The sequence below is a fragment of the Ananas comosus genome, linkage group 3, assembly GCF_001540865.1.
Source record: "Ananas comosus cultivar F153 linkage group 3, ASM154086v1, whole genome shotgun sequence".
In the NCBI taxonomy this organism is placed as follows: Eukaryota; Viridiplantae; Streptophyta; class Magnoliopsida; order Poales; family Bromeliaceae; genus Ananas; species Ananas comosus.
This window is the reverse complement of record NC_033623.1, coordinates 14,046,422-14,058,971: the sequence shown is the minus strand read 5'-3', so window position 1 is coordinate 14,058,971 and position 12,550 is coordinate 14,046,422. Positions and strand designations below refer to the sequence as shown.

The following is a 12,550-nucleotide window of genomic DNA, read 5'->3' as shown; positions in this document are numbered from 1 at the left end:
CACAGAGAATGCAAAATTGTTCCGCTAGCCATCCGCGTTTATGTAAACGATCTACAATCAAGATTCTCTTTTACAGGAGTAGCCATAAGAACACTTTAATCTTGACTGGAATTTTGATTTTCCAGATAAATAAATTCATTAAATCTCTTAATCCGCTGTCAGTGAGGAATTGGTAAAGGGATTTGACGGAGAATTGTTGGTTTGCCGTCCAACGCTATTTGATCGTGTCCGGTATGGAACTTGGACTAAAGAGCACGAGCAGATTCTTCAAAAGCGTCAGCTGTCTGCGACGTTCTGCTAAAGAGAGCCCCCGATCGCCACGACAAAAAAAACGCCACCTCCAACCGTTCATATTCCAACATTGAGCTACTCTGGCATCTTTATTTCTTGCGTGGTCAAAGATATTTGGGAATAAGGTGCGTAAGGGGATTTCCCCTATCCAAATGTCTAACCATATCCTGATGTTGTTGCCATCACCGAACTCGTAGCTTACACTGCATTTGAAAATATCGCGACAGTGCAGCACACCTCTCCACCATTGCGAATAGGGTGCAAAAGTTCAACCCTCGTGTAAAGGCCTACGTTTGATGTAATAAAGAGTTCTGATTAACTTATTCCAGAGCAGGCTTCTCTCGGTGAAGAAGCGCCACCACCATTTGGATAGTAGTGCCGTATTCATCGCGCCCAATTCCTTGACTCCTAACCCTCCTTCTTTCTTGCTCTTACAGATAGATTTCCAGTTAACAAGGCAACCACCCCCAGTGATTTTGGTGCCGCCTTTCCAGAAGAAGGCCCTCCGCAGAGCTTCAATTCGTTGCAGTACCCACTGAGGTGCTTTAAAAATAGAAAGGTAGAGTAGAGGCAGACTAGCGAGGACAGAGTTGACAAGGGTGAGTCTACCCCTTTGAGAGAGAAGCTTTGCTTTCCAGCCTTCTATTCTCGAGTTGACACGGTTAATGACGATGGACCACTCTTAATATACCGTGTCATCTTTTGAACTCCTTTTTTTCGGCTCTTAATATACCATGTGTAATTCATTTACTTTTGAACTCCTTTTTTTCGGCTCTTAATATACCATGTGTCATCTTTCTATTTGACTACGTAAGCTGAACTGATTATCGGTTGCCGATTTTTCACTTTCTCTTTCTGTCATTTAAAAACCTACACTTTGCCCCTCTAAAAATGAAAAATATTCACAGGAGGTACGATGTTAATAGTATTGATAAAATAACCAAAATGCCCTCTCATTTTTCCTCTCCTCCCCCAACCCTTCTTTATTTATAGAAGGATATTTTCGGCATAAAAAAAAATATAATAATGAGAAATAGACGGAATCCTAACAGAACACGGACGGCGGGATCCAAAGTGAAAAATCAGATTTTAATAGAAGTTTTTTTTATATAATTTAACCTATTTTTTATCCAATAACTTAATGCAACATGAAAAAAGACAACAACATCACAGAATAATCAAGGAATTTTCCTATGCCCAAATTGCAGAACTATAATATGACCGGAACATCTTTCACAAAAAAAGTTACTGCGACAGAAGTTCTTTTATTTTGAAAAGAATAGGCAATAGATCTATTCATTAATTATATTAAGAGAAATATTATAGAGGAATACATGAGGAAAACAAAATGATAGCAGATACAGAATAAACGAAAACCCCCAAGCAACAAAGCTGGAGAGCAGCAACAAAGGAACCAGAGATTATTTATCACTAAATACCACACACACACGCACATGAAATATTAATGCAAAGCAAAATCACTCTTCCCGGTCATCTTCCTCTCTGTATCTCTCTGTCTCTTTCACCTCTTGCAAACAATCCCCTGAATTCCATCTTGAGCTCCGCAAGCAACCGTCGGCGGATCCTCAATCTCAGCACCCTCCCTCTTGAGCCCGAACTTTGAGACGGCGCAGTCCGTCGCAAACAGATGCGAGGTCGAGTACTTCTCCGCGCCACCCATGACCGGCATCGGGACGCCGATCTTAACTGGACTGCGATAACCCGGCACGTAGGTCTGCCCCAAAACCCCGCTCACCGAGTTGCTCAGTGAACTGAACTTGAAGCTGAGCTCCAGATGAGCAAAGCAGTCGTCCTCCGTAATGCCGTACCCATGAATTCTCGATTCTTCTTCGGTGATGGGCACCACTCTCACTCCGATCTTCACCACGCCCACCACTTCGGCCACAATCGAGTTCGTCTCCCCAACACGTTTGATCTGCAAGTCGCCCTCCGGCGACGTCCACATCTCGCCGTCGCCCGACGGGATGTTGATGTCTGCTCCATTGAATTGCACGTGCATGTTGTCGTCGGATCCGTGCCAGGTCGCGACCTTTCTCGCACCGACGTAGAACTGCTGCGAGCCGAACAAGATGCCGATGGACTGGACCCAGGTGAAGTCCCTCCCCTTGCCTTGCTTTCCAATGAAATGCGCGTTGACGTGGATGTCGGAATCGGTGACGAGGCAGAAGTCCTTGTTTTTCTTTCCGTGGAAGTAGAACTTGATGCCGTCTCCACCGATGAAGCGCGGGTCGTGGCACACCGCTCCCGGCTTATCGCAAGCTGATCGATGAACGTATGTGCACAACCAAGATTTTACATGCATGTAACTCGATAAATAAGAAGGAAAAACAAAAAACAAAAAAGAAGAAGCTCGGATCCTACCAGACATATATATACATAGTGCAATTTACAATAAGTATCTTAATAATTATCATTATGAATTTAATTCTGCTATCTAATCTATCTACTCTTTCGAGTTCCAGCTACTATCATTTCTCTTTCTAGCTAATTATAGTCCACCAATTGAGTAGGAATTTAACAATTACCATTAAATATTTCATAAAAAACTTAAAAATACCGATTAGTACAGGCTTATAAGTGCTTAATCAAAATAACTGCATTATTAGATAGTAAGTTAAAATTTTAGTGTTCAGACACACATTGGACAATAATGCACCACTGTTAATCTAAGAACTATATATATATATATAAAATTGAGTTAGAATACTTTTAGAAGCACTAAACCCTTGGTGCTTCTAAGTTTATAGTCCTTGAATCTACTCCTTGATTATTTATAGCTTTTGGATCAAATACTATTCCACCTACCACCATCATCTCAACCTCACATCTATCCATTCAATAGTTAAAAACTCAAAAGTACCACATTCATGATGCTTTTGAGAGTATTTTAGCTCAACTCTCTCTCTTTCTATATATATATATATATAGGTTCTTAATTAACCTAATAAATTATGATACTGAAGAAGAGAAGTTTGTGATGAACCTGCATTAAATTGTGTGCCCAAGCATGGATGGAGTACTCCATAAACATAGAATAGTATGCATTCACATATACATAATGAATTTATTTTCTTATTTAGAAAACAAAGTAGATTAATTAGGGGGAGGGAAAAGAGAGACTTACGACAATAAGGCTTGCATGTGTTGCAGTCCACCTCGCATTGATTAGGACAACCCTGCGGGCAATTGAATGAAATTCCATAGCAATTCGAGTAGGTGTTCGCGCACGCAGCTGTTCCGGCATTAACACGTCCATAGAAGAAGCAGCTTGTTAGCGCAACCAAAAGAACCAGGAAATATTTCATGGTTACGTAGCTTCTATGGGAACGAATGCTACAAAGGAAAGGTTTCTGAGTGAAAATAAGCTAGAAGAGATGAATATTGCTGGGTGGATATAGCAAGTGGTGCATGTCGGGGTTCGTATTTATAGCTTTGAGATCGAAGAGCTTATGCGCATCTTGGGTAGTGATTTTTCTAACAAAAAGTCAATGTGAGATATATACAATTTTAAATGCCTTTTTGATATATTAATTATTATTATAAGAATGATGGCATGCATGCACGTAATGGAGAATACTACACTTTTCATCCATTTGTTAGCGATTCCTTTCTTTTTATGAGGAATCTTTTGTAGAGGATATATTTTTAAATTGGGAAAACGAGAATATGACAGGAACGAATTAAAGCGGGGATAACTGATTCAGCCCACCGTCTTTAATATATTTATTATTTAATATTTACTTTAGCCGGCCTGTGATATGGCAAATCCAGTAGGCGGTGCATTGCGTGATGTGGTGCACCCATTTCAACTACTATAGTCACAAATTCGAACTACAATGGGTCAAAATATGATTAGATTCACGAGGTGCGCGCAGGTGGTTAGACTCTTCCAGTCCCAGATCTAAGATCATGCTAGCATGTTATGAGACTTTTAATTTTATTTTTTTATTTTAAGATATTTTAAAATTATTTATGCATAAAGATGATGGCTATGCTTGAATAATTATCTTAATCAATACAATTTCTACCAAAATATTGCCTAACAACTCGCCTGAAAATTTATTCCCTGAACCTGGTTCAATTTGTGAGCCGTAAACTACCCAAGCAATCTAAAGAAACCACCATCAAATAACTTTTTCTTATTTGAAATTACGGGTTATTCTCTTTTAAAACAATTAGAATTGAAGAAGCGAATGAAATGAATAGTTGCATTGGTTTAGCGGTCTACTGCTGACGTGGTATTCCAGGTTCAGACAATGCTTTCTCCCTTAGCTATACGTGCAATCAACTTGCGTAGCGATGCGATTATTGGGTTGGATCACCTGACGTGCTGTGAATTAGAGTTTTTCTTAGATAATTTAGAGTGCGATAAAATAATCTGCACTAAAAAAAGGGTTTTCTCAAATTACCAACCAAAAAAAAAAAAAACGAAAAAAAAGAAAACAGAGAAAGAGGAGGGCTTGCTCAAAACTATAGTTTTCTCTGAGATGATAACTGAGTAGTATGCATATTTTTTATGTTTCAAAGTTTAAAGTTAAGCACACGATAAAAGAATAAATGAAAAAAAAGATATTTATTAAATATATCATTAGGCTCGCTAGCTAGTACCTTAAACTCGTACATTAATTTGGGTTTTAATAGAGTAGAACCGAGGAAGTTAGTATTAGTATGCTATTTCACATGTCCATTTGATAGTTTTATTATATGTGATTACATGATTTGGGTCTACTAATTAACAATTGCAGTAGCATGTAGCAGTTTACTCAAAACTGCAGTTTACCAGCTGGCGAATGAAATTTGAGTAAACTGCAGTTTACCAGCGGGCGAATGAAATTGTGGGTTTATGTAGCATCTTTCTTGTAAATTCCAAATTTCTAATAAAAAGCAAATATTTAGGTAAAATTGAACCCTTTAACTTTATTTTGACATGTTTCCAGCCTCTAATCTCTTTGATTTAAGATTTTTTTATTTTTTTTGAGAAATAGATAGCACGCTACCCGCTTCGTTTATTTCATTTAGAAATAAACTTAGCTAGAAATGTGAATCAACTAGAATTCGAACTTGGGTTTCGGGTACCAACCACAAAACCCTTTGCCACTTGATCTAGGGACAGTCGGTTTTAAGATTTTTTTATTCGTTATATTATTGTGGATCTTGTTAACTTTATCAATGATTCTATTAAATTAAAATGGCTTTTGTGCTAGCAAAATGGATTTGCAGGTGCCATTAACTATTAGCAAAATTGCTAGCAAATCTCTAATTTAGATGACTTGATTTATTCAAATCGGAATAATTAGAAGGTGAGCAGATGTCAATAAAGAAATTAAAGGTTTTTAAAAGAAAAAAAAAGAAAAGAAAAGAAGAGTTAGGGACTACCTTCCTCCAGAGTCCAGATTGTAGACACAAAGTTAATTGGGCCAACCTGTTACCAAGAGAGCCTATGAACAAAAAGGGGCCATCAGGCCCAACGTATTTAAAAATAAATAGGCCTAATGGGCCTTATTTAGACTCGAGAACGATTCGCTCCCTTGGGCAGTTGGGCTAGGTGTGGCGGCGCCGGATCCGAACCAAACCCGAACCCACCCCGATTCGTGTCGTCCGAGTCGCGGCTCAGATGGGAATCCATGGACCGTTAAAACAGAGACCCCGGAAGAGAGAGAGAGAGAGAGAGAGAGAGAGAGGCGAAGGGGAAGAAGAGCAAAGGAGCGAAGCAGCAGCTGCTAATGGCGATGGCGAGCATCTCCTCCACCCTCTCCATCCCCCGCTTCCCCCCACCGCGCTTTATGGTTTCGCGCTCCGATTCAATCGCGTTCGATTGCATTTTTCCTAATTTTTCTCACTATTATTACTGTTGTTATCTAATTTACGTGCTGCGGTGGTGGTTGCTGTACAGGAGGGGGCGCGAGTGCACTTCAAGTGCCGCGCGGGGCCTTCTCCCGAGGTGGATGTGGAGGAGCACAAGAAGGGCTCTCCTCTCAGGGGCATTTCCACATCCACTTGGTCGGCGGGTCTCGCATCCTTGGGCTTCCTCGAGACCGGTTATCTTACTTACCTGAAGCTCTCCAATTCTGAGGCGTTTTGCCCCGTCGGCGACGGCGGCGGCGGCGGCAGTTGCGGCGATGTCCTCAACAGCGTCTACTCCGCCGTCTTCGGTACCGCCACCTATTGCCCTAATTTTATATTGATTGTGGTGGATGTGGGCGAAGCTTAGTTCTGATGCTACATGATTTTGGAACTGTGAAAAGTATCACTGAGGTTAATCGAGTTCGATGCTCATTGAGCTGATTAAACCGAGAAAATACCTTGAAATTAGTGAGCAGAAGAATCCGAATTTACTCTAGGTTATAGATAATATTATGTCTTTGAGGTTTGTTATGCCGCTGCGCTTGCTTTGTTATTAGTATAAATTATGAACTCACCGAGTGATATACTCTCGAAGCATGGAGCTGAAAGAAAAAAACTAGGCGCGGAACCGTTACATTTATTTTAAGGCTTCATTCCTTGTTAGTCAAATGCTCATTTTTTTATGAGTAAACTACAAATCAAGTTGGTTAGAAAGAAGCAGCTGATCAACTGTGATGATACAGAATTGTTTCTGTTCACTCTTTCGATCTAATCTAATGCTTAATTTGCTTTCGAGGTTCGTGATATATCATTTTCCACTATACAGGTGTTCCGCTTCCATTGATTGGGATGGTTGCGTACGGTTTAGTTGCATTACTTTCTCTACAACAGAGTCGGAAGAATTTGCTTCCTGGAATTGATGAAACTAATAATCGCTTGATTTTGCTTGGGACGACAACTTCGATGGCAACTGCAAGTGCTTATTTCGTTTACCTTCTGACCACGGAGTTTGCTGGAACATCTTGTTCATACTGTCTCATATCGGCTTTTCTCTCTTTTAGTTTATTTCTTCTCACCGTCAAGGTATGTAGTCTCTTAAAGCAAAGGATCCCTCTTCAGAACCACCAGAAGGTATCTGAATCCAACTTTTATATGTTGTAGGATATTGGTTTGGAAGAAATAAGAAAAATGGTTGGTCTACAGTTAGCAATTGCCGGTGTTATTCTTGTTGCTCTAACAAGCTCATATTCATCAGCTACTCCTCAGTTGTCAGGGTAAGACTTTCGTGTTCTTAATACTAAAGTCACATAAAGTTTGCTGCTCTTTCAGTTTTTTGAACTGTTTAGTTTGATGCTGTAGTACCCTTTAAATGTTATTCCTAAATGAAAATTTTCTTCATGTGTTTCACACAAATTAATTCTTATGCTGTTAAGAAACTTCCATCATGACCAATTAAATTATGTTTCAGGCTTTATGCTGTTAAAAAACTTTTCTTAGCCGGCATAAGATCTTTATCTCATATATAAAGCAACTTTCACTGCGTAATTTGCTTCAGTTGACACAAACTTCAATTGATTGATTTAGTTGGAAGTTATTCAACCTCCATTCTATTTTTTTTTTTTAACACTTCGCTAGGATCAAACAAGAAGCTAGGTGTTCATCAAACAATAAGTTTGGAATTTTTTGGCTGTTGTGATTTGCCAAAATGAGCTTCTAGACCCTAAAAGCGGACTCTCCAATTTGAAGCTTCTATTTTTAGCGACATTGGGTAGTCATTAGTCATTGAGAGATAATAATAATAATAATAATAATAATAATAATAATATTGCTTTTTCCAATAGCTCTTCTCAAGTAACACTTCTGCAAAACCTCCAGGGTTAGCAGGCCCTAAAAGAAAACCTGGAGGTTTCTAATCGTCCTGGAAATTCCACATAGCCTTGTCAATATCAACTTCATCGTACTATTTTGTATACCTTAAAATTCATAGTTTTAGAGTCTATGTAAAGGCATTCGTCGTTCATAGCTGGTTTGCTTGCCTAATTAACTCATATGCAGTAGATTTCTATACTCACATGTTTGTTTATGTTTGTCTTACAAGAAAAACATGCTTAACATTTTGCCCAATCTGATTCATACAGCTCAGGGGAAATTACCTTGGAGCCATACGAGACTGTTATAACCAAAGAATCAACTCCTTTCGCTATCTCCCTTGCAAAGCACCTGAAGACCATAGGCGCTAAGATGTATGGAGCATTCTGGTGTTCTCACTGTAATGAACAGAAGGAGGTGAATTCCTTATATCTGTTGTTGTTGCAGTATATACAGAACAAAATAAAATGCCTTAATATCTATCACTTTGTTTCTTTGGTCTTTATTTTATCTTTAAAACTTTGATTGAATAGATTAGTATCAAATTAACCCTGCAAAAGTACTGATAATATGCAGCACTAGCATGAACCAATATTTATCATCTTTATCTGTTGATACAGATGTTTGGGCGTGAAGCTGTGAAGATGTTGGATTATGTTGAGTGTTTCCCTGATGGAGTTGGTAAAGGAAGAAAAATGGCCTTGGAATGTGCAGCTGTTGGGATTGAAGGCTTCCCAACATGGATCATCAAAGATAAGGTTAGTTTCCAATATTTGCAGGAAGAATTATTTTTGTTCGTCAGTGTTCCGATTAATTCTCCTTGATGTCTAATAATATTGTCCTAACTGATTATGATGTGCTTTCACCTGTAGATATCAGCTATAGGTCTCATATCTCTGCAAATTAATAGATATAAAACAAAATACAGTTCTTATTATTTATAATTTGCTCATATAATAGAGGAGCTTTGGTTAGAGAACTCTCGTGGAGGTATGAAAATAATTGAGGTGAAAGAGTAAGATGACTAATTTTTCATGGTATGTTTTGCATATCGAGGATAAAGTTATTTAAAGATTAAAATGAAATCAATCCAAAATAATCAGGCGATGTATATATGTTTTGTTCTGCCCAATCTATTACTGGATTGAAATTGATTGACAGTGCTCGCTTCTTCTTGGATGTTGTTTATATTCTGGTATTCGTATACTATAGAATGCTTCATTGCCTCAACTTCTTCTCGTGCGAAATTGTTATTGTTTGCGTTCATACTGGCGGAGTGTTCAGGTATAGATCCGGCAAGCATATATTATCTTTATGAGGTCAAAATAACTATGTTGTACTCTATGTTGTACTAAATAGTAACATCAAAATTTCTATTCTTTGGTAATTTTTTTTTTGCAGGTTTTTAGCGGTGAACAGGACCTATCAGCTCTAGCAGAAGCATCTGGCTTTGCTGCTGAGAGTAGCAATCCTTCCTAAGCCCAAAACACTCTGGACAAGGACCATCGAATCAAAACGGAAGCTCTCTTTTCGAGGAGGATGCTTTCCACTTCACAAAATTCGAGTAATTTTATATCGCAAATCATCTCGCTGGAGAATTAATGTGCCCAACCTTGCGGAGAAGGATTATGTATATATTTTTTAATTAGATAATTGTTATAATATAGTTGAAAGTCTTAGGTAAGTTAGATATTGAACTGTGAGGTTCTTTCAAGGTTGTAAAGAAATTTTTGCTGTTTACTAATATATATATTATACTGCATCTTTTTTAAAAAGATCCTGCCATATATGACAATCTTGGAAGTGTTGAAGATGAAGCAAATTTGTGATAGGCCCGAAGTGTAAATGGCCCAAGTTCTACTGGGCCCAAAATGTAGCCATATTACATGGTGGAGTTTGTGATTCAACTAAAATTATTGGGCCCAAAATGTAGCCATAGTACAGGGTGGACGTTTGTGATTCAACTAAAATTATTGGTCCAAATTCTGCTACATCATTTCAGACGCCAAAATCAGGCCCCAACCCGGTTTTTGATAAATTACAGGAATGATCTAACAATTCAAGTATTATTTTCGACATTAAACGGAATTAGAAACACTAACTCAAAAAAACATTTATAGCTAATTAAGAATTGTAGGGCCTTACCCTGGATTAGAGGGGGCCCTTCCAGAAATTCTCAGTGGCAACCGGGGCGAGCCCAGGCCAAAGAGGGGGTTTGGAAATAGTTTTCAACCAGCAATTGACGCGCCTCGGTTTTTACCTCACTAGCTGCGTCATTGCCCCAAGCGCAAAGATGCTTTTCTCCGTCGCTGGGCCTCTCCTTTTAAAGAAAGCTTATGGGCCACGACGTATTTAACTGGTCGATGTGGGACTATTAGCCTATATTATGCATATAATCCTATATCCCACCGCACATGTATGTAGATCGATCAACTGTTCGAGGATATTCCGCAAAGGCATCAAAAACTCTTTTAACTTCCGGAGGAAAAAGAATTCTCATTGCACATAGAATTGTCGGGATTTTTTTAATTTTTTTTTAAAAAAAGTGAAGTTCTTAGATGCTTCTCTCTCTTTTATTTTTCATGTTGCAGGGTTTTAGGGGATCCCTAGAACAATTTCAAGTACTTGATGCATCAGTACATGAAAACAATGATGAAATGGATCTTCCTCAAGTGGAAATTGCCAAATAATAACATGACTGCAACATAATATTGCTCACCATTTACCACATACATGCAGATATAACTCACACAAGCAAATTACACTTTATTGACCCTCTCTGTCTCTCATCTTCTGCAGACAATCCCCACTCCTCCCTCTGTAGCTCCACAAGTAACCGTCCGTGGATCTTCAAGCTCTGCGCCCTCCCTTCTAAACCCAAACTTCGATACCGCACAATCTGTAGCAAACAAATGCGATGACGCGAACTTCTCCGCACCCCCCATGATCGGCATGGTGGCGCCCATTTTCACCCTGCTACGATAACCCGGCACATAGGTCTGTCCCAACACCCCATCTACCAAGTTACTCAATGAGCTAAACTTGAAACTTAGCTCTAAGTGAGCAAAACAATCCTCCTCCTTTATGTCGTATCCATGAACTCTTGATTCTTCTTTAGTTATTGGCACCACTCTCACTCTGATCTTGACCACGCCGACCACTTCAGCCACTATTGAATTCGTCTGCCCTACACGTTTGATCGTCAAACCGGAATCCGGAAAAAACCACATCTCGCCATTTCCTAGTGGAATGTTGACGTCGACTCCATCGAATTGTATGTGCATGTAGTCCTCGGATTGTGTCCAGTTTGCCACGTTTCTCGCGCCGACGTACAACTGGTGCGACCCGAACGAGGCCCCGATCGACTGGACCCAAGTGAAGTCCCTTCCTTTGTTGCCCTTCTTTCCGATGAAATGCGCATTGATGTGTATATCTGGGTTTGTTACAAGGCAAAAGTCCTTTTCTTTCCTTCCATGGAAGTAGAACATGATGCCGTCGCCTCCGATGAAGCGCGGGTCTTGGCACACAGCCCCTGGCTTGTCACAATCTGTGAGGGAATTTATGATGGACTTACATCAATTTGGACTCAATCAATGAATTCGAGCACATATTCACATATTGATTATTACTATTGTAAATAAAGCAGATTTACGAGTGAAACTTCGGTAAGAGAAAAACTTACCACAGTAAGGTTTGCATGCTTTGCAATCAACCTCGCAAAGTTTAGGGCAACCAGGCGGGCATTTTAGAGGGATTCCATAGCAATTTCCAAAGTAAGGATCCATGCATCTAGCTCTTGCACCAGCACTAACATGGTCACAGAAGAAGCAACTTATCAGTGCTACTAAGATTACACAAAAATACTTCATGGTTCTTCTCCCTCTTCTTCTTTTGGGAGTAGATTATACTAGGGACCAAAGAGGAGATAAGTAAAGGGACTCTACATAGGCACAATGTATGTGTTCATATGGCATTTAGAGGAGACTAGTGCATCATGTGTTAGTGATTTGTTTAAACGCAGTGACAATGTGAGACATGCAATTTAAAACGTCTCCTCAGATAACTACTAAGCATAATGACAACGGTTAGGTTTCGGGCAGCCTAACCCTTTTAAAATTTACAAGAAGTCAACCATATAGCAGGATTCCCTTCTCATGGAATGAGTTTTGTATTATACCAAATAACTAATATCAGTTTCTTTGTGAACATCAATTGTGATAATAACAACCAATTATATGAAAACTAGTAATCATTTACACAGAGAGAACCGATGCTGCGATGCAACTTATTCGCATTGTATAGTACAGAGGCAGATAAACGTAACAATCAGCAAGCATGGAGACGCACAATTGAAGAGATTCCTGTGTTTCAATATTTCATATTAGTTAGTAGAATCATTACTTACGACTATTCCATGCTTAGTGAGCATTCATTTTGGAGATTAAAAAATAGCCTTGCCTTGGTCGATCTTGATCCCATTCTTTTACTCTTAATAAAAGTATTTGGTTGATATACATTACAAATA

The 12,550-nt window shown here is 39.1% G+C and overlaps 3 protein-coding genes across 3 annotated transcripts; 1 reads left to right on the top strand and 2 right to left on the bottom strand.

Moving 5' to 3' along the window:
* On the bottom strand, positions 1,555-3,701 carry LOC109708031. The gene is made up of 2 exons (XM_020229597.1): positions 3,437-3,701; positions 1,555-2,571 (listed from the first exon to the last, which is right to left on the bottom strand). Exons 1-2 carry the CDS (start codon positions 3,615-3,617, stop codon positions 1,814-1,816), a joined length of 939 nt encoding a protein of 312 aa, XP_020085186.1. The 5' UTR covers positions 3,618-3,701; the 3' UTR covers positions 1,555-1,813.
* LOC109708069 (thiol-disulfide oxidoreductase LTO1) lies at positions 5,943-9,800 on the top strand. The gene is made up of 7 exons (XM_020229658.1): positions 5,943-6,098; positions 6,206-6,464; positions 6,983-7,239; positions 7,318-7,430; positions 8,295-8,442; positions 8,646-8,783; positions 9,427-9,800. Exons 1-7 carry the CDS (start codon positions 6,036-6,038, stop codon positions 9,502-9,504), a joined length of 1,056 nt encoding a protein of 351 aa, XP_020085247.1. The 5' UTR covers positions 5,943-6,035; the 3' UTR covers positions 9,505-9,800.
* LOC109708070 lies at positions 10,711-12,050 on the bottom strand. The gene is made up of 2 exons (XM_020229659.1): positions 11,708-12,050; positions 10,711-11,572 (listed from the first exon to the last, which is right to left on the bottom strand). The coding sequence occupies exons 1-2, from the start codon at positions 11,892-11,894 to the stop codon at positions 10,812-10,814; spliced, it is 948 nt and encodes a 315-aa protein (XP_020085248.1). The 5' UTR covers positions 11,895-12,050; the 3' UTR covers positions 10,711-10,811.

Excerpts from the sequence above, each read along its gene's own strand:
- LOC109708031 (XM_020229597.1), bottom strand. The coding sequence starts at position 3,617 with ATGAAATATTTCCTGGTTCTTTTGGTTGCGCTAACAAGCTGCTTCTTC. Across the intron at positions 2,572-3,436 it reads CACATGCAAGCCTTATTGTC|CTTGCGATAAGCCGGGAGCG; the intron begins GTAAGTCTCTCT and ends TTCATCGATCAG.
- LOC109708069 (XM_020229658.1), top strand. The coding sequence starts at position 6,036 with ATGGCGATGGCGAGCATCTCCTCCACCCTCTCCATCCCCCGCTTCCCC. Across the intron at positions 7,240-7,317 it reads TATTTCTTCTCACCGTCAAG|GATATTGGTTTGGAAGAAAT; the intron begins GTATGTAGTCTC and ends TATATGTTGTAG. Across the intron at positions 7,431-8,294 it reads GCTACTCCTCAGTTGTCAGG|CTCAGGGGAAATTACCTTGG; the intron begins GTAAGACTTTCG and ends TGATTCATACAG.
- LOC109708070 (XM_020229659.1), bottom strand. The coding sequence starts at position 11,894 with ATGAAGTATTTTTGTGTAATCTTAGTAGCACTGATAAGTTGCTTCTTC. Across the intron at positions 11,573-11,707 it reads AGCATGCAAACCTTACTGTG|ATTGTGACAAGCCAGGGGCT; the intron begins GTAAGTTTTTCT and ends ATTCCCTCACAG.